This window comes from Pristiophorus japonicus, chromosome 13, assembly GCF_044704955.1.
Source record: "Pristiophorus japonicus isolate sPriJap1 chromosome 13, sPriJap1.hap1, whole genome shotgun sequence".
NCBI classification, from domain to species: Eukaryota; Metazoa; Chordata; class Chondrichthyes; family Pristiophoridae; genus Pristiophorus; species Pristiophorus japonicus.
The window spans coordinates 122,302,300-122,324,260 of record NC_091989.1 but is presented as its reverse complement, the minus strand read 5'-3'; the positions used below and the strand labels follow the sequence as shown (position 1 = coordinate 122,324,260).

The window sequence follows — 21,961 nt, the reverse complement described above, 5'->3', positions numbered from 1 at the left end:
GACTGTTGGGGGGGGGGGGGGGCGCAGTGCTGTGCAGCGAGGACAGTTTGGTGGAGGATCTTTGTCTTACAAGCCTAGACTATGCATCTTTCGGATAAGACATTAAACAGAGTCCCCGTCTGCCCTAAGGGGTGGACGTAAAAGATCCCATGGCACTATTTTAAAGCAGGGGAGTTATTCCCAGTGTCCCGGCCAATATTTATCCCTCAATCAACATAACAGATTATCTAGTCATTATCACATTGCTGTTTGTGAGAATTTGCTGTGCGCAAGTTGGCTGCCACATTTCCTACATTACAACAGTGACTCCACTCCAAAGGTACTTCATTGGCTGTAAAGCGCTGCGAGACATCGTGAATGGCTTTCTTTCTTTCAACGGAATAGTAAAAGCCTTTAAATCGATTTTACTTATTGCAGATAGCATTAGCCAGGTGTCATTAGGGCAATGGCACCAACTTGATTCTGCTGAAAGAACTCTCATACTAGTCAACAAATTGCAAGGACCTTTTGTGAAAACATTATTCAATACTCCGAAGGGGATTATCACACCGGTGAAGGTGTTGGAAAAACTTTTGTTCTGCTCCTTTGCAAAGATTGCTTCATGTGAGATGCAAATACATCATTCACATCAGTAGCAGGTTATGCCACATAGGAAACCACACTGGGCTCTTCTAGGTCAGCAATGGCCTAACCGTGGCAAGACCTGGCAATCCGCTAACACAACAAGGCATGGCCAGCACTGCTGAAGCGATGAAAATCGGGGATGGGCAAGAGGCCAGAACTGGAGGCTTGTACAGCTGGAAAATAATCTTAAATTTACCCTTTCATTTATTTTTTCTTGATTTGTGCTGCTTGAATTTCATAGGCCTGGAGGTTTGGAAGGGGTTGTTCTTGCTGTTGCCACACCAGTGGAGAAATCTTAAAACGATAGCGTCAGCAACTTGAATTATATGTAAATTAGTGGGGATTGTGGCCTTCCATTCTGTGTGTGTCCCACCCTCCATATGGAGACTCCATGACATGCAGCTCACAAAAACTAAAAATTCAGATTCCCACATTCCAAACTTTTCCTTTTTTTTTTTTAATACCCCGCCAAAAAAAAACAAACATTGCCCCTTTAACAAGATTCACAGAACAAGGACGCCGATACAGATCTGCAAGGCTTGGCAAAGTTCAGCTAATTCTCAGCTCTTGCCCAATTGAGCATGGGTGCGGTTTGTGAAATTAGTACACCTCTGCCTTGAGCGATGAAGTTTTGTCAGCCAGACTCAGCATGATGTGGATCTTTAGGGCGTAAGCACTTTAAACATGCTGCTCATCACAACACCATGTTGCCAGATGTCTTCGCTGATTAAAAGGTGCGGAAGGGACAACTGTGCAGAATAAATTAGCTCCTTCAAGAAACCCCCTACAGTTTAAATCTTACATTACCATTAACAGCAAGGGAGGCCTCTTGCCTGGCCTTTCCTGAGGGCACAAGTACACAATAATATAAAAATATGTTAACTTTACGCAATCCCATATCATAAAAGCTTTCAGATCATTATCAAACCTGCAGCTTCAAAAGCCAACTTCCATTAAGACAATTAACAGTTAAGGGGAAATGAAAGCTTTAATCAGCTGGGCTGAATAGATATTTAAATTTAACCTATTCACCCTCTTTAATGGCTAAGCGAAGGGAGCTCTGTAATAAACCAGTGTCAAGAAAAGCAATGGAATTGGACAAAACTACTTAAAAACAACATTAAAAATATATCAGTATAAAATACGAACATCCTTAAACATGCTTCTGAATTCACTGCAATTGGGATATTCCAGCTTCAATGTGGATTTAGTTTTCTTTAATATGTACTGTATTTGAATGCTTTCCAAAACTCAAGAGGTACTCTGCTGAAATGTGATCCAATTTTACCCAATAAATTAGCAAAGCTCGGTAGGGCATGTCTGTCCTTCCCCAGCACGTAGTATAAATGAACATGTGACTGCCGTGTTCAAAGGCGCACAGCCACCAAGATATCAACATCCCATGCTCTCTATGCATTGCAGCTGCCCCACATTTCAGACATTGTGTCTGCATTTGCGGATTAAAATCAATAGAGTTCCCCAATTTTCCCTTGCTGCTACTCCAGGAATCCAAATCCAAAGTAATATGTCCTTACTATACAGTATAAATGCACACGAGGCCCATATTGAGAGAAGATCACTCGGTGACCAGTTACCTTTATTACCAAGACCTCAAGAGACAGATGGTGGGTGGAGCTTCCCCTTTTATACTGGAAAGTCCAGGTTAGGAGTGTCTCCCACAAGTTCGCCCCCTGTGGTCAGTGTTCTCAAGGTGTACAACTTAGGTCAGCTTATACATGGGTTACAATGACAGTTGAATATATGACAAAGAATTTCTGATGTACAAAAACTACTGCCGACAGCATGTCGGAAAGTTTAAATTCCCCCGGAGCAACAGGTAGGGAGGTGGGGGAAATTGTAGAACAGCACCAGTGTGAACTAGGGTGCTGAACACAGAGTCTCATCGCCGAGAGCATGCAGCAATCAAACGCAGGCAGCGGAAAGAGCGTGCGGCAAACCAGTCCCACCCACCCTTTCCCTCAATGACTATCTGTTCCACCTGTGACAGGAACTGTGGCTCTCGTATTGGACTGTTCAGTCACCCAAGAACTCATTGAGTGTGGAAGCAAGTCTTCCTAGATTCCGAGGGACTGCCTATGATGATGGTGAACTGGGTGAGGAAATCAGAATAGTGCCAGAGTAAACTGAGGAATGAGGGGGAAAATTGGAAAACAGTGCCAGTGTGAACTGGGGGGATAAAAAGAATGCCAGGCTAAACTGGTGGTAGGAAAGAGAGTGCTGGTGTAAACTGATGTGAAGGGGCCGGGGGGGAAATGCCTATACAGGACGGTGTTAAATTATCAGGTTTAGTAATCAATAGTAATCCACAAAAGCCCAAAGTTTCTCCACAAGAAATGAGGGTAAATCTCCACAATTTTTGCCACATAATATAATGTTGGGTATGGCTGCAATATAAGTTGAGGCAAGCCAGTGCCCCACTGCAATTTTGATATAACTACATGTCATAGGCCTAAATACTTGGCTGCTTTTGGGTTATCAGTTTGTTAAGGTAGTCAGGTTTTTTTTTTTAAATGATTGCCAGCTTTCTTAATTGTTTCAGTGATACAGCATGAGAATGTGTCATAAATGTAGGACGTGCTCATTTGTTCTGCAAAAATGGCCACCATGCTCCACTCATTGGGCCCAAGTTTCCACACGATAAAAAAACGGGTGCCCCTCAGAGCTGGGTGCCCGTTTTTCGCACCTAAAACAGCGCCGGAAAAAAAACGCGCGATTCTGGAGCGCCCTGCAGCTCCTTGTCTGTTTGGCGTGGCGCCCAGGGGGGGCGGAGCCTACACTCGCGCCGATTTTGTAAGTGGGAGGGGCGGGTACTATTTAAATTAGTTTTTTTTCCTGCCGGCAAAGCTGCGCATGCGCGTTGGAGCGCTCGCGCAGTGTGAAGGAAACATTGGCACTCGGCCATTTTTGTAGTTCTTTTTGGCCGTTTAGTTCTTGAACATCTTTTAATAAAAGCACATTGCCATCAGCACAGAGAAGGCTGCAGGGAGCCTGAGTTGAGGCAGCCGTTCCTCCTCCTCCTCCTCCATCATTTTTTTTTAATGTGTAGAACAGGTTCCATTCTACAAAAATCTTCACTTGCTCCATTCTAAGTTAGTTTGGAGTACATTTTCACTGTGGAAACTTTCAAATCAGGCATCAGTGGCAGGACACACACCCTTTTGAAGAAAAAATTCTGTTCCAAAGTGGAACTGTTCTACCTGAACAGAACTGCAGAAAAAAAAGTAGGGAATTGCAATTTCTAAGATAGTCCGTTCTCCACCAGTTGCTCCTAAAAATCAGGCACAAATCATGTGGAAAGTTGGGCCCTTTGTTTCTGATTTATCCTCCAAGGGGACCAATCACACCCTGAAGTTTCACAGGAATGTATAACTAGAACCACCCACCCCACTGACTTTGCAAATTGTAACTCGATCCACTTTGACTTCCTGAAGCAACAGAGATCCCCAGAAGACAGCCAGGGCCAACCAAAGTGCCTTACCCCAGTCCAAGTGTATGCCTCCCCCAGCCAAAGTGCCTTACCCCAGTCCAAGTACATCCATTCCCCAGCCGAAGTGCCTTATCCCAGCACAAGTACATCTTCTTCTGCCCCCCCTCCCCCATAGATGGGGCAGGCATTGTGTACAGATTGTGAACAGGTTTATTGGGTATGAAGTGAAGTGACAGCGTTGTGACTTCTGAATATCATCCACTCCAATGATGTCCTTTGTAAGGGGTTGGAAGAATGTGATCAGTCTTCCCTCCACCCATGCCTCTCCTCCACCCCCACCCCCACCCCCCCAGCCTCTCACTCTCAGGCCTGCCAGCAGGAGTGTGGGGAGGGGAAAGAGAGAGAAAAAGAGTCGGAGCCTCAGGTCCTGCTTCTCGGCACCACATGCATGGAATGGTTCAGGCCAGAAGAGGGGTGGAGCCAGTCAAAGTGCAGTACAAATAGTTACATCGATAAATGTATTCAGTTGATAGCTCGCCCCACCATCAGGCCTGTGGCCCACAATGGCCCTCTGTTTGAAACAGAATCTGCATTGGACCTTCCCACATGAAATCACGATGCAACATACCCATTGAAAAACCACATGTTGACCAGCTCTAGAATCAGAGCACAGGAGGCGGCCATTCAGCCCATCATACCAGTGTTGGTACTTTGAAAGAGTTACCCAATTAGTCCCACTCTCCTACTCTTTCCCCATAGCCCTGCAAATGTTTCCTTTTCAAGTATACATTCAACTCCTTTTTAAAAGTTACTCTTAAATCTACTTCCCCCACCCTTTCAGGCAGTGTATTCCAGATCTTCTTAACTCGCTACGTGAAAACATTTCTCCTCATCTCCCCCCGGTTCTTTTGCCAATTATCTTAAATCTGTCCCCTCTGGCTAACCGCCCTCCTGCCATTGGAAAGTTTCTCCTTATTTACTCTATCAAGACCCTCAGAATTTTAAACACCTCTATTAAATCTCCTCAAAAAAAAAGTAATTCAATATGAAAACTAAAAAAGTGTTTGTGTGTGTGTTATTAATTAAATTTGAACATACAGTTCATGGGCATTTTAAAAACCCAACTTTCTTCAGTTACATTAAATACAGGAACAAACGTAGAAATAGCCTGACCTCAAAAAGTAATGAGTAGCATATTATCGTCACAGCATTGCATTTCCCCATCTGTTTGTGACACATCATTAAATGAACCATATTACCAATTATTTCCCATTAAGGCAGAGTGCTAGCTCACCAGCTGGTTACTGGCTGTGACCCTTCTGGTTCTGGCTAGGCTCCGTGCACTTTCCTCATGTGAAAAGAAAGACCCTTTTTAAATGTGTTTAAAATATAAAGATGGGCTGCAATTAGAGTCCGCTTGCTTTAATGAAGCTTCAGTTGGGATTTTCCTGCTATTACTTCTTCTACCTCCAAGTATTAGCTGAATTTACACAGTCAAGCCTTATCCCATACAGTACTGTGTTTCTACAACTATGCCCTAGTTGCATAATATTACAATATGTGTGCAGAGTACATCTGATTGATCACTGACAATTCACAAGATCAGTTTATTCTCAAAGATGGAGTATCAGCATCGGGGGCCCCCGTTTACAATTAAAACGAATTGTGATGAATCGCAACATCCTTCCATTTCATTTCTATTTCGGTTTCTGAATGATAAGTGCTGATGAGATCATTGAGGGCGGCTGGCTAGTTTAGAGTTACTGGAGCCCAAAAGTGAGTGAGAGATGAATTCACTTCAGTAGAAACAGTCATTAACCCAGGAGTGCTTCATCAGTCTGGACATTACAACCGAGTGCGGTAACTCAACTCATCTCCCGCACACTCTCCGAATTGGGAAGTCCTCCAGCCATTTTTCCAAACGATGTAATGAGACTCAAGAATTTTCTTTAAGAACGGGAAAAGGCCATTAGGTCCAAGCAAGCCTTTCATCCCATAGCCTTCCATCTAGTCTCTCCAGAAACGCATCCAATTGTCTCTTGAACTAACTTATACTGCCTACTTCAAGGACCTGTCATGATAACTTATTGTACAACTCCAGCTCTCTTTGACTTCCCTTCATAAAAAAGTGTCAGTCTCGTCCCAGTGGTGGTAGCACGCTTGCCTCCGGGTCAAAAGGTCATGGGTTCAAGTCACACTTCAGAGACCCAAGCACATAATCTAGGCGGGTACACCAGTGCAGTACAGAGGTCCCACCTTTCACATGGGACGTTAAACTGAGGGCCCGTCTGCCCTATCAGGTGTATGTAAAAGATACCACAACACTATTCGAAGAAGAACAGGGGAGTTCGCCCCGTGTCCTGACTAACATTTAGCTGCCACCATGCCTACAGTACAACAGTGACTACACTTCAAAAGTACTTCATTGGCTGTAAAGCACGAGTCCCAAGGGTATGAAGGGCACTTTATAAATGCAATTCCTTCTTTCTTTTAAAAAAAATACTTGCATATATGTAATGCTTCATGTCATTATTCAGAAGTGTCAAAAGCACTTCAAAGACTTATTTTGAAGTACGCTAACTGTTCTGGAGGAAAAATGTGGCGATTCCACAAACAGCAATGAGGTAGTTTAATGGTGTTAGCTGTGTAAGGAATGTTTGCCAGAGTACTGACAGAATTCCCTGATTTTTTTTTTAATTCCAAATATTTACAATGGATTTTTAATATCCATCTGAACTACTGGAACAGGTCATATAAAAAGGTCAATACCTGATAATGCAGCACTCCCTCACTACTTAATCAAAGTGGGTCTTTAATCCACAACCTTCTGCTTCAAAGACAAAAGGGAAACCTGTTGAACCAAACTATATGGCATATTCCAGCATTTTCTGTTTTTATTCCAGATTCCAGCATCCGCAATATTTTGCTTTTGTATACTGCATATTCCCAAGTTTCCACTTTTAAACTTGTATCCTGTGGTGTTTGACTATCTCACCTTCAACAAATTACTTGGATCAATTTGTCCATCCCTTTCAATCTTTTAAAACTCCCAACAAGATCACCTCAAAACCTCATCTTTTCAAAAGAAAACAAGCCTGTCATTTAATTCCTGTTACCAGGAATAATTTTTACAAGTTTCTCCATCCTCTCAAAAAACAATAAAACCCTGCTCATGATTAAATGGCCAGAACTACTGTGGTCTGACCAAAGCCATTGAAATGGACGGGGGTCATTTTAATCTAACCTGCCCAACGCTCGATTTAACGCTCCATTGACTTCAATGGAGTCCGAACCGAGCCGATCCCATTCCTATCCCAGTAAACAAGAAGAAAACCCAAAAACAACCTTAATTATACTTATTTTTAAATGAATTATTAGTAATGGTGGAGACTGTCGTTAAAAGCTCCACAGTTAAAGAGACCACTCGAAGAACCCCGTCAAATGCTGCTGTTTCTGTGATTGGCTAATTGGACCAGATTTCCCCTTCCAGGTTACTGCAGTTGTACGTGGTAAGTTTGGTGTGAAGTCACCCAATACTATGGAATGAACAACAATAATTACTTGTTACTGGCTTATCTACTGACCGCTTGTACACAGCTGTTTTGTGAATTGAATGAAGCTAGAAGGGCCGAATGGCCTACTCCTGCACCTATTTTCTATGTTTTTTCTATGTTTCTATGTGATGTCACCATGTCATGTGTCCAAAGTAAAATTTATTTCATTTCTGTTTTAATGGATTCTGGTATGGTTTGCAGTTTTCTTTCTCCTTTGGTGTACTATAGTTGTCATTGTTCAGCAAAGAAAACTTGAAAATTAGGATCTTATAACTGATTTTTTTTCCCCCGCACATTAAAAAAAAATTTAAAGACAAGTAATTCCTGCATCAATTAGGCCACCAGAGGGGCTGAAGCAGCCCATCCCCCACGCCCCCCAGCTAAGTGTCAATCCACAGCCTGGCCCTGACTCCATGTAGCACAGGGTACCAGGTAGAGAAAGACAGAACAACGGTCTTAAATTTGTAAAGTTCGAAGAATGTGATTTCCAATCTGAAGTCTCCACATTTTGAATGTACTATTAACTACGGTGATCTTACCATCAGCTGCCATCTTGGACAGTGTCATTATGATTGATAAACCATTCGGAGCCATTACCACATCTTACCCTCTCGAACAGGATGATAATGACTGATAAATGTGGGAATTCTCTTCCTATTAATGGCAGCCAAATTGTAGACACTATTTTTTTTTTTTTTTTATAAAAGATGTGCCCCACTGGGTGCATCAGTTTATGGAATTCACTTACCTTTCCTACTTGCTTTGTTCCTTCCCAATTCCTCTTTTCCAGGGAAGGAGGTATTTGGTAGATGTCCTGCGATGGATTCATGGATGGAGGTATTTGGTAGATGTCCTGGGCTGGATTCATGGATGGAGGTACCTGATAGATATCCTGTCCAGACCCCATAGACGGGGGTACCTGATAGATATCCTGAGGTGGACTCTTCGATGGTACCTGGTAGATGTCCTGGGATTGGTTCATCGATGGAGGCACCTGGTAAATGTCCTGGGTTGAGTTCACGGACTGGGTCAACTGACATTGAGATGTTGTCTTCTGATACAAGGTCTGTTGTTGCTGTTTTGTTGGCGTAACTGGGTACTTGTTTGACTGGTTCTGAAGTGCAGGAGGAACCGGATACAAACTCTGCTGTACTTTGTTTGATGAGGGCATCATATAGACATTGTCTCCTTGGGGTAGGTATGCAGGGTGCATAGCTGTATACTGTGAGGATTGGGATGGTATTTGGTATACATTCTGTTGCTGGTAAGGCTGTGGTGATTGTGGGGTCTGTTGTGCTTGGCTGGAATTTGGCTGCTTTTTCTCATACATTCCCACGAGGATCTTTAGGCGGTTGCCAGGCACGATACCTTGTCGTCCATGTAATGAGCAGAGCCACCATCCATCTAAACCTCCTGTGTTACGTTCCAAAACGGTCATGATATCCCCTTTGCGAAATGTGAGTTCGTCTGGTGATTCAGCCACATTGTCGTACAAGGCTTTTGCCAGTACATTCTGAAACAAAAAAGAAGCATCTTAGGTGTACCTCATTTTTCCAAATCTGTACATAAAGATCACATTGAATATGCCTGAATTGGAAATGGAGCTATTTTGCACAAAATATTCATTGCAGTAAAAGGCTTTTCTGGACCAGATTTCAAATCAAATACAGTGTACTTGCATGAATAAACTTGCAAAATACTTGGTTTAATGTGTGAGCGCATTAATTTCCAATGTGCCCAGAGTGGCAGATGATTGACTGGATTTGTTGAGAAATCATGAGCACATTCTTTATAACCACATTTAGCATTTCACTGCAAATTGCGAATGGACAAAACTGTCCCCCGAAGTTTGATAAATCCCACTCCCTGCTGTATTACTCACTAAACATTTAAACATTTCTATTTAGAGCTCCCTAAATGCTCAGCTAATATATCCCCCAAAACATGTGGGTCATAAGTACACAATGGGACCAAATTAACACGGTGATTTACAAAAGGGACCTGGGAGTAACAGCAAGATATTTCACTCAGTGTCCAGAACAATAAGAATACATACACTGGAACAGTAGAATACAAGCTGTACTAAAACATTACAATGTACCCCGGCCTCATTATGCTACCGTGTTCAGTCTGGGACACCATGTCACAAAAGATATATACATGCATTGGAAAGGATGCAGAGATGGACAATAAGACTGATCCCAAGTGTAAAAAGGGAAGGTTATAAAAGCTCAAGCTCAGTTTCAAAAGGAGGAAGTAAAGGGGTATATAAAATATTGAACGGCACGGAAAAAACTACTACAATAACAACTTGCATTTATATAGTGTCTTTAAGGTAGAAAGAACATCTCAAGGCACTTTAAAGCCATTATTTCAAAGAGTCAGAAAAGTAGGATCAAAAGGCGTGAGTGGTAATTAGTGAGAATATTTTTTTAAATAGAAGAGCAGAGAGTAAAAAGTTTGAAATAATCCCCCTGGGTGGCAGTAGAGGTAAAAACACTGGGATCTTTAAAATAAAGTTGGACAATGTGCTTGGAGAGTTAAGTAACCAGAAGAAAGAGTTGAAAGGCCAATGCCCTTTTCTCAACACTTATTTACATAAAGAAATGCCACACAATCCTTAGATGCTCCATTCGAGCGAGAGAGAACATTAGGGAATATCTATCTTGGCTCGCTCCAATCATACTATCAGTGTCTTGGTTTTGGGATACCAGTGATGATCACTTTGGAGACTTTCGTACATCTGGCCTCCCTGATCTGGGGAGGGCGTGTTAGGAAGGACCTGTCTCGGAAGAAAAACAAACATTAAACAAGGAGCACCCAGCTATCATCATGTTGCTTCCTGTAGCAAACATTCATCTTCTGCCTTCAGAGAAAGCAAGCTGTCAATGTCCGATGATAAAATTCATGAAATACGATAGAGCAGAACTCAGTGATTTATCATGTTATGTTATCTCATAACTTTGCTAATTTCCTTTATCTATTAATGCAACAAGGTTTCCTTTGAACACTAATCAATCTCAGTTTTGTCACAGCACTTTTCCCTTTATTGACCATCCATCTTCTAATTCAGTGGATACTGATTGGCAGGAAATGTTCAGATATAGTAGTAGGGCAACCGAATGTCCTTCCTTCAAAATTAGCCCTTTATCCCTAAAAGGTCCAACGATGAATTGGATTTTCCACATGCCTGAACGCTTCTATATCATCAACTTTAAATTTGAGGACATGTTATCTGTTGCTGTATGGAACGAGCGATCAGAACTTGGGCCTTCTTACAAAGGCCATACTCCTAAAGAACTGTTTTTCACCCTCCATTTGTACACATGCACACACCATATTCTGTTAGATCAGTGGAGCGTTTAAATGTTAATAGCCCTGTAGGAATTTTTCAATACTAATGATCAAGGATACTCTATAGTTGCTTTTTGGAGAGTTGTTCACACAACTGAGCTGTGCCAGCGCACCTCACAAATGGATGATGAGCAAAATACATGTAAATCAAACATGGTAGGGTAGACTTTCCTTCTCATTATGTCTGGGGAACATGGAAGACCTGTACTGGGCGGGCACCCAGACTCTACACAGCTGAGACCAGGAAATGTCAATGTTCTGATCCAGGACGGGTGCAGCTCACCTCGAGTGAAAAATCAGCCCTCGTGCATTCTATTTATAACAGTTGTGTTGTCTGATAATTATTGGAAGAATTGTTAAAATTGATATTTAAAAGTTATTTACCAGGTAACAGTTTCAATGGATCAAGTTGGGTGGTGAGGCTAGGGAAGGTGTGAGAGAGAGGCACATGTTCAGTATAAACTAGTCCCCATGGTGGGGGCAGTAATGGTGTGCAATATTAGTAACAAAAGCATTAACACAATCATATCAAATTCCTTTGTCTACTAAAAGTGTTGGAGTTAATATCTTGGTCAAAATAGAAGATTAATGAATTTCAAAATGCATTTGGTACCAATATGACAGTATGAATCCAACATGAAAATGTTACTGTACCTGGTAAGGAGGTATGCATAGTTTTATCACAGATCTATCAGTAATCAACAGGTTAATGCACAAGACTAGACTATACCAATTTCTAAATTTCTGGCCTTGCCACAAAAACCACCCCTTGAAAAGGAATAGTTTTTCAGTGAAAATTGTCTTGCACCAAGGAGTAAGGGTTCTTTTTACACCAATAAAACTCAAACAAAGGAAGGCTGGCAATGAGCTGCAGGCAATCATTCAAATCAGAGGTTCTGACGATGTCATAAACCAGGAGGACAAAGTGGGAGCAGTATCCCAGGAGTGAATGAGTGCCATGTAACCCACCTCAAATATTTGTTATGCTGTCTATGCTATGGTGCGAACTCTGACAAAAAGAACCTTTGTTTTTGACATCTCTTCCTGTGGATATTCAGAGAGCAGCAGAGGTGGATCTGCTGGTAATATAGGTTATTGCGATGTAGGGTCTGGTACTACTGTAAGAAGAGGGTTTTCTTCTCCTCAGACCCAGGTAACTGGGAAATAAAGGATTGCCCTAATCAAATAAAAAGGGTACTACAGAAAACTGAATGACAATGCTTACATTTACATTATGCTCGTCATGATAAAACTTCCCAAAGTGCGTCACACAAATAATTACTTTTAAAGCACAGTGCCTTGGGATATTTTTCTATGTTCAAAGGCGCTACATTAATGTACGTTACTGTTGATGTTGAGGAGGCAGCCATTTGGGATGTTGAGGTTGTGAAAGGCACTATATAAATGCAAACAGTGATGAGATGAATGACCTGTTAATCTCACTCTTCTTGGTGGTACTGACTGCAGGACCCACCTTGGCAATGACACCAGGGAAACTTCCTACTTTACTTCCAAAAGGTGTCAGGGGATACTTAGCATCGACCCAAGCCACCAGAACAGGTAGAGTGGTCCTTGGTTTAAAAGGACAAATGCAGCACTAGCCTAGATTACGGTAATGGGCTCAAATTCATATTCTTTTGCTCCAGAGGCAAGAGTGCGAACAACTGAACCTAGCAAACAATGGCCGATGGTCTTCTAATGCAGTGTGTGCAAGTTTGTTGTGATTGGTATCAAGCCAAACAGTCTAGGAATGTCCCGGCCCTGTGTGAAGCCAAGAAGTTGCACAAGTGGACCTCAGATGAGGACAGGATTGTAAATTCAACTGTGATGCTTTACACAGTAAAATAACCTGCTGATCGCACACCTTGGGTAATATACTGGAAGGGTGCAGATGCATGGGGAACTACAAACCATTATGAGTCAGCACCTTTGGAACAAGAGAAAAATTGGAAAATTAAAAAAAACAGATTGATGTGCTCCCCAAGCTGTTCTGCATTCCAGAAAAGAAAGGCACCAGAAAGCTGGCACACCTATGAGTTTTTAGTTGGAACTCTTGGTGCGGTGAGTAGATCCATTTTCAGGACTTTCAACTTTTTTCAAAGCCCTACAGGAAATAGATCATAATGGGGGTGGACCTTAGACTCAAAGCCAGGCTAACTGGCTGAAAATGGGTCAGTTGGGCCATCTGCCACGGTCAGTTAACATGGTGACATCACCATGCTCTCTCCCCTCCATTAAATCATTTTTTAAACTTTGGCCACTAGGGAGGGTTTTGGCCAGGCCAGCAGCCTGGCACCCAAGAGGGGTGCCAGGCTGCCCGTTTGCAGCCCAGCCAAACCCAGGAGGAAGTATTTTGCCGGTCAATCGGCCAGCAAAAATGTTTGCATTGCGGCCGCAGCAGTGGGCCCTCCCCTTTAAAGGGTGGCCGCAATGCTGGGCAGCACACAATCTTCTGAGGGTACACCGGCAGAAAAACCTGCCAGGGGCACCGTGCAGCCAGGGATCAAGGCATTCAGATGAAAATGGCTGGTAAGTATTTGTTTAGTCATTTAATTTGCCGGTGCATCTACTTGGGCAGGATGGGGTCCAGGCCGAAAAATCCCCAAGCTGGATTTTGATCGGGTTGGCCTGTTGACCCCAAAGCGGCGGCCATTCGAATTTTAGGAATGGCCGCCCCAAACGGGCATTAATGGGTCTTGGAGACCCTGAATTTCAGCCCCATGGACTTCAAAGCTACTTCAGTCTCTGAAATATACCTCAGCTTCCAGTCAGATCTTTCACGGTGTGCAAGTGTTTTCCATCCAGATGGAATCTTTGCTCTTCTGTACCAGGGTTCAAGTCTGGCTTTGTCCTGAACAAAGTGACTTCCTGCCATAATTATTTGCTACTTGGTTCACCCACATGGGTGGGGGAAGAGGCAGAGTTAACCACTGATCCACAAAACTCCCATTGCCACTCATGCTGTATTTGGCAGTATGTGACTTTTAGTCGTCCCCAGAAACAGGAAGTGCTTGTTACATGACTCATGAGTATTTCAGCTTCAAGCATCCGGCAACCCATTGCACAGTTGCCCAATGCTGACACCAGCTTCAAAACTGGGAATACAGAGATTTCTTTAGGAACTTTCTCCAATAGGTATGTTGCCATATTTTAGATTCAGCCTATTTTTTGGTTGGTGCGAAAATGTTTGAGCTTTTCTGCTCAGTAAGTGTAGACAATCCTATTTGACCCACAGCTAAGCTTCTGGCGGCACTTCTTCCTCCATCACAAAGTCCATCCACTCGCATCACCCACTTCAACCCCTGCCCCAGTCCATCTGCTGCGGAAACCCTCACCCCACGTCATGGTCACATCCAGACTGGACTATATCAATCTTCAAGTGATTTTTAACAAGCATGAACGAGCATCAGAATTCATTCATTGTTAAAGGGTTTGAGTTATAGGTCTTCTGCACATAAAAAAAAAATACTTGCACAACAGTAGAATTCCCTCAATATAACTTAAGATACAGGCCATTACACTACATCCATGATTCAAGTCAAGACATGGCACTATTTGAAGATCATCAAGGGAGTTCTCCTACTTTCCTGACCAACATCACCAGAACAAATTATCTGGTCATTTACCTCATCATTATTGGTGGGACTTTGCTTACACAAATTGGCTGTTGCGTTTTCCTACATAACAAGTGAGTATTTCATTGGCTATGAAGCGTTTTGGGACATCCTAGGATGTGAAAGGCGCTACAAAGCTGCAAGTGTTATCTATTTATTTCCACGTATTTAACACTTTGTTCAACCTTAAATCGTTTTTTTTTCCAAACTCCCACATTAGCAAACCATAGTTAATGCAGATGATTCTTTAGAAACATTGTGTTTTCAACGGCTTAGTTACTATGGGAAGTCCACATACACTGCAAATCACACAGCGAATTTCACTGCAGTTATTAGATCTGACCTAATGATGATGTCAGACATTGCTTCATAGCTGCAGAGGCTTGGCGATTTTCCACATGATCCACATACTGACAGCATGTCGAAAGGAGTTGTGACATTTTTTTCCAGGAGGGTTTGCAGCCAGGCGCAGGCCTGGATTTGCCACAGATGGCCTACACAATCCAGTAAACTGCCATGACGACAGCACAGTAAACATCTGCAGCTCTGGCTTTTCCCCAAGCACTGTGGAGGGGGAGGGGGTAGGGCCTTTCCTGCATTTTGTAAATTGCAAGATAAAAATGTAAATTGAAAAGGATTCTGTTCCCTGATGGCACAGCAGGCAAGGACAGCACCCGGTCCAGTACTGAGCCAGTCAGATCAGGAATGGCCATAGGTTTGAACCGAGTTAGCTGATCCTTTACGAGAGGGCAGCAGTGATACTATAGTTTGCCTTCTTTAGGAGGTTTCCAACTCCAATTCACATAGCTGCCCGTGTTTGCCTTCCTCCAGCCCATTTACATAACCCAGGGATACTCCTGGCACCGGCTCACCCCATGACCCCCTAAACACTGGGGAGCAAATAGAGCACTGAATGAAGCTGGGAACGCCACCCGCTGTCTCAGTTCAAATAGGTACGGTGAGTCTCTGCATATAGGCACAGGGCAGTTACACAGGTTGCAGGGGCCCCATGAAATCCTGGGACAGTGCTGGCCAGAGACTAAATGCCACAGTTCTCAGCCGATTGTGTTGGTTCCCTGCACCTGGGGATTGCAGACGATTCAGGCACAGTGAGGAGGAAAATCTACCCTTGTGTCTGCAGACGTCAGACAAGGACATGACCGGGCTCAGCATGGTCCAGTTAAAGCAGGCACACACACAGTAATAATATTACAGAAGCAAGATTAGTGCAATGCAGGATGGACCCAGCCAACCTTTCCAAAAAAAAATCTTAAACCCATGCCCAAATTCTTGTCCAACACCTAAGGTTAGGATGACGTGTAGTTTCCTCCAGCTGAACATTGGGAAGATTCTAACCATTGTTTTCAATCCTCAGCACCAGCTCCGCACCCACAAACACCACCCCAGCTACTGTCTTGGGCTGAACCAAATCCATTGCAGCCTTGGTGATCTATTCGACCCAGAGCTGATCTTCCGCCCCCATAATTTCTTCATCACAAAGACCACTTTCTTCCACCTGCATACCACCACCTATCACCACCCCGACCTGAGCTCATCGACTGAAACCCTCATCCATGCTGTGGCAGCTGCAGCTCACTTCTATAGGCTCCCAGTAGCCATCCTTCATGTTCATGTGTGCGGCGGACAGCGAGCGTTGGTTGGCTATTTGATTGCAAAGGCATCACAACTGTTCCTGATCCTGGCCTCACTTGACCTCCACAGATTGTTTAGCAGTGGCAAACAATCAGTAAGAGGAAGCTCAGTTAGGTTCCATCTCCTCTCCTGCCGAGGAGTGCCATTGTGCCACTCCTACTGTTGGCATGACAGGTCAACTTAGCACTGAAACCCAATATCTTCCAACCAGCAGCAGAGTTACAGTATTGTTGGGGGTGGGAAGCCGGGGAGATAGTGTCTATCTGACAGGATTGACAAAGGAGAGGGTTGGCACATTCTCTAACAGTTTGGCCCCCTCCCGACCAGTCTGCACGGAGCATCAACTAATTCCTGCGCCATGGCCTCACTCCAGTTCTGTCTAAACACTCTGCCCTTATGTCACTTGCCACGAATACACTGCTATCCAGGCCTGAAATCTCAGAAAAATGAAGAGGTGAACACAGTTAATGGAATTGTTGCAGGAGACACCTCATCATTGCATTATGATTATCAATAGCTAATTTGCCTTGGTTGCCCTACAGCATCTTTCTAGGATTGTTATTGTCATACTAGCACTGTTTACCCTACCATAACATTTTCTTTTTTTTCCCCCCATTCAACTGATCGGAATGTCTGGACACTAATTGTATAGTCTGTCCTAACTCTCTTTCCCAAACTTTCCTGTAAGTGTCAGCAGGAGCCACTGATGAAATGAGATCATATTCTTCTCAGGTCACCGACACGCTGCTGAAGGATTTACACAAAGAATACACACACTTTCTCTCGGATATAACCGATTAACCCTTTCCAGTTCCACAACTTTTGCAAGACGAAGCTCCACACCACAATACTGCCAGTTGCTTGTCCAAACTTCATACAGTTAAGTAAATAAACACGGTCAGCTCTCCTGATGCTTAAGTGGGTAAAAGCAATGTATAGTGTGGCACTAAGCCAAAAATCAAACATGACGATATCAAGTTTCACGCTTTGGTCTGCGCAATGTTAAGTTGATCATAGTAGGGACAATCAGCTTGGCATCCCTGGGCGGGGGGAGGAGGTTGAAAACCAAGCTGAGCTTCCTGCTACTGATCGATTTGTTACTGGCAAACAGTGAGTGGTCAGGATCAGGAAAAGTTGTGCTATCCTCAGTCGAATAGCCCATCAGCACTCACTGCCCGACTCACACATGGAGAATGGCGACTGGGAGCCTCTGGAAATAAGCAGCAGCAGCATGGACGAGGGGCTCAGCAGGAGATGAGCTGAAGTAGGGGCAGAGGTGGCCGACGTTACACGGTCTTTCTGATGGAGAGGATGAGGTCAGACACTCAGCTCAGGGTCGAACAGGATCCAGAGGCAGGGAAACAGTCTGGTTCAGCTCCAGACAGTGGCTGCCGAGGGGAATGGAACCAGTGGAAAGGGTGCGGAGTTTGTGCTGTGGGTTGAAAACTGTGGTTTTGATCTTCCCAACATTTAGCTGCAAGAAATGTAATTCCATCTGAAACTGGGTATTTGAGAAACAGTCTGATAACAGAGGCAGTGAAGGGTTCAAAGGAAGTTGTACACGAGAGAGATTTACTAGTTTTCGGTTGAGACGGGAGGGCTAAGGAGGAGAAAACCAGTATGCGACAAAAAGAAAAGACAGACTTGGAATTTGTATGGCACCTTTCACAACCACTGGACATCTCAAAGCGTTTTACAGCCAATCAAGTACATTTTGGCATGTAATCACTGTTGTAATGAGAGAGAACTCAACAAGTTCAGAATCTGATCCAAATGGTCTGAAGTAAACATGCTTTCCTGCACTTCCACCGTCCCCTCTCCAGATTGAAGTTGTGCACAGGAGAGTTGAATGGCCACACTGACGTAGACACTGTGCTTTTCCTTCCAGCAGGAAAGGCTAGAAGAATTGTATTCAACTATTTACACCAGTCAGATGCAAATGGTATTGATTCAAAGCTGGCCTAAAACCAACAATGAGGTGGTGAGAATTGCTCAATATGAAACATGAGCACAGTACAACTGTAACTCTGACCACTTACACCAACAAATGCATTCCTTTCAGCGAGTAACCCTCTCTGCCCAGAGTTCATGATCTGCATTGAAAGCAAGACAGACTCTTAACAAATGGTCAGGCAAAATGTCCACATACTGCCCCATATGGAGTAGAACAGCTATGGATTCTGCAAGCTTGCTCTGTCTGTAAAAATAAAAATGATTCCAAACAATTCCAATCTTGGAAAATAAACCAAAACCCACTAATTCAACATACTGACATATTTACTTAGTCATTCTGCACTGGACTGCCAAAGCAGGCTAGGGAGACTGTGATGTTGGAGTTTGGGAGGGTGCGTGCTTTAAAAAAAAAACATTAGAACAAATTCCTGGCTTTCCTCCATCAGGATTAACCCCCATCACAGAATCTTTCCTCCTCACCCCCTCCCTCTCTAACTTCCTACCCTGATTTTTGTGTAATAAATGTTGACAAGAATATGCATCATAATATGGGTGCTGACGCTTTCAAAGAGTGAGTCAGACTGCTGAGGTATAGCATAGCACTGTGCAAAAAAACAGCAGACAGAGTTTTAGAGCAAAGCCAAACAAGTTTTTTTCTGGCTCTGAATCAGGCTGAACCGTAACTAAAAGGCTCTATACAAGACGGCGCTTGTCTGGTTTTGTGCAGTCCATTTCCAAGGAATCTCTCAAACAGATAAGGAACTAAAGCATTAGGTGCAGCTGAACTCCAGGTGCTTTTAAGTTTGATACTTCGACAGTTCAGGTTGCAGGAGACTTAACATCCGTGGCCTGGCTTCCCGCACTTCCATCGCTAAACCAGTTTCCTTATGCCAATGACAGAATCTCAGGCCCCCCCCAGAAAAAGAGTCCGTTTTAGCAAAGCAAACATGGGGAGCTTGTGCATGGCAGTCTCTCATAACCCAAACTACAGAAGCACCTAATGGAAAAGGATCTTTACATTTCAAAACTAGAGAGTGGAGTTGGCAACAGCCTCTGAACAACTTTCTTTATAAATAAGTACTCACTCATTCACTAATATCTTTACTTGGAGTCTAGGTGGTTGCTTTAATACTGGTATTAATGAGCTGTTTGCGCTGCCAGTTCCCAAAGTGGAGACCTCGCCAGTAGACAACCTGATGGCAAATCTGCCTGGTTTACAGGGCATGCACCCAATAAAGGCCAGTAAAAAAATGGGTCTTCTTCACTGCTGGCTTTAGTACTCCCAACAAATGGCTGGTGACTGCTTGAGGCCCACTCTTTGTTTGAGAAGCAATGCACAAACATCTCTAACACAGGTAGAAAAAGTGGAATAATGCAACGATGCTCTCGTGAAGGATGCTCCAACAGCAAGTTACTCTTTCTCTGACTAAATTGTAGACAAGCTGAACTAGTTATTGATGAATTGCAAGATATACTGTCAGGACTCAACAAGATATACAAGCAGGGATCTCAGAAACACTAGCAGAAATACATCAAGAGTTGAACTTTGACTGGTTATATATTGTACCAGCACACTGAACCTCTCATTGCCTTACGGCCTGTCCATGTCACCGAGAGGTGCAAAGCATTGTTCCAACCACAGGACAATCCTAGCGAGGCGTTGTCTCATGCAGCAGAATTCTGTCCAGGGGCCCCACATGAGAAACAGGAGACCAGAAAAATATCATTTTGCATTGAAAAATAAACACGGTTTGGAGACTGCCCTCCTCCCGCCCAAAATAAACCGACTGTGGCTGTGAGCCGCTCTTATTCCACCACTCATCATGGTTTCCCGGTGGTCGGGACATGGCCACCTAAAAATAAATAAAATTCCATTGCTGGTGATTCAGGTGCCGTGTTAATGCTGGTTCTGACCCTACTTGACCTGACTACCGCAAATTAAATATACAAGGCTAAACACAGGGTCTGACAGTGGGGAAACAAAGGATGCAGTAACAAAACAGGTTAGTGAAGAGTAAACAGAACACTTTACAAATTCATTTCTACACCCCCCCACCCCCCGTGAGTTAATCGGGAATTCAGGTGTTGTTCCTCCCTTCCCCCCCCACTATTTTCCATCCATGAGAGGCAGCACTGACGCTTCAAGTCAGAAGATTGTAGGTTCAAGCCCCACTCCAAATACTTGAGCATGTAATCTAGGCGGACACTCCAACCTCCCAAATCCGGAGTTCCAAAAAACTGGAATGTTCCGAAATCCGGACTTCGCACAGATCGGAGGCGGGGTCGTCCGAAATCCGGAAATATGTTCAGAAAACTTTTTTTTTTTACAAAATAGGAAGCAAAGTAACTCCCCGCTGCCTCTGGTCGGGTCGGTGCGCTCCTCTTCTCCCCGCTGCCTCCGGTGTTCCCTCCTTGGCCGGGTCGGCAAGCTGTCGGGATATACAGGTACACGAAAGTCGGCCCAAGGGTTTCTGGATTCGGGACTTCGGCTTTCTCTTCCGAAATCCGGAATGGTCTCAGTCCTGAGGTTTCCGGATTTGGAAGGTTGTATCTGTGCTGAGGGACTGCCGCACTGTCGGAGGTGTCGTCAAACCGAGGTCCTGTCTGCTCTCTCGGATGGTCATAAAAGATCCCACGACACCATTTCGAAAAAGAGCAGGGGAGTTCTCCTCGGTGGCCTGGCCAATATTTTATCGCTCAATCAGCATCATTCAATCAGATTATCTGGTTATTATCACATTGTTGCTTGCGGAAGCTTGGTGTGCGCAAAATTAGCTGCCGCCTTTCCTACTTTACAACAGTGACTACATTTCAATTGGCTGTAAAGCGCTTTCTCCGGAGGGGCCATCGATGCCGCGCTGAATTTATAGCGCAGAAATTCAGGGCCATTGCGATTTCATCGGCAAGCTCGAGTCCCGCAACTGCAGCACTGTGGAGCTGACACCACCATTCCGTCTGGATTCAGCTGGCTTTAGCCAACTGCAGGCCCAGCAACAATGATCCAGAGTCAATTCTGAGAAGTTTTAGATTTATTTGGTCCTCCCAAAAGTGGGGCTACATCTAGAGTCAGCTGGCAAGATTCCCTAGTGTGACCAGTCTACCCGCATCGAAATTAAAATAAGGCCAATAGAAAAGCAGCTTAAAAATGGTCTGAAGTGATTGTCTGCATTGAAGCCTCCCATCTCCAGGATGAACCCTCAATTTACAGGAAGCTAGTTTTTTGCCCTGTAGCCACTCGAGAACTGGCAAAACTTGCCTGTTGAGGATAATCTAGTTCAAATCAAGTCATTTGAGGGTGGGATTCAAAGTCTTGTGATGGGAGTGCAGTGCTCCACAGCTAAAATCACTGAGTCAGAACCTAGTGGTTTCTCCTTCTCAAGATTGAAATCTTTCTGTTTCAATCACAATATGCTAAAAGTCAAAACTCGACCTGTCACAACTGCTTCATGAGCAATAAGCACACCTAAACTCAACTGCCACATGGAGAGTTATCTCTGACAATCTGGCTACATTCAACTCTTTCCTCCTCCCAAAGTGATAGATTTAAGTCCTTATGAGGCATACTACCATCAAACCAGTTCTGAATCATCCCGATCCACACCACTGATTTACTGAATGGAATCTGGACAGAGCTATACATTCCAACCCTTCGAATCAGGAGCATTCAGTAACAGGCTGATATTTCACAATCACATGCCTGTATGAGCAGCTCACTACAGCTTTCAAACAAAAGCACTTCTACCACAATGCTTGAAGCTCCA

General features: G+C 43.8%; 1 protein-coding gene across 3 annotated transcripts in view; it reads right to left on the bottom strand.

Annotated features, from left to right (window-relative positions):
- Positions 1-21,961, bottom strand: part of bcar1 (BCAR1 scaffold protein, Cas family member) — a 258,951-nt gene that overhangs the window by 90,002 nt on the left and 146,988 nt on the right. For all 3 annotated transcript variants that reach the window (XM_070897976.1, XM_070897975.1, XM_070897977.1), the window contains exon 2: positions 8,375-9,139. In XM_070897976.1, the coding sequence (XP_070754077.1) occupies positions 8,375-9,139 (765 nt within the window). The remainder of the gene's footprint in view (positions 1-8,374; positions 9,140-21,961) is intronic.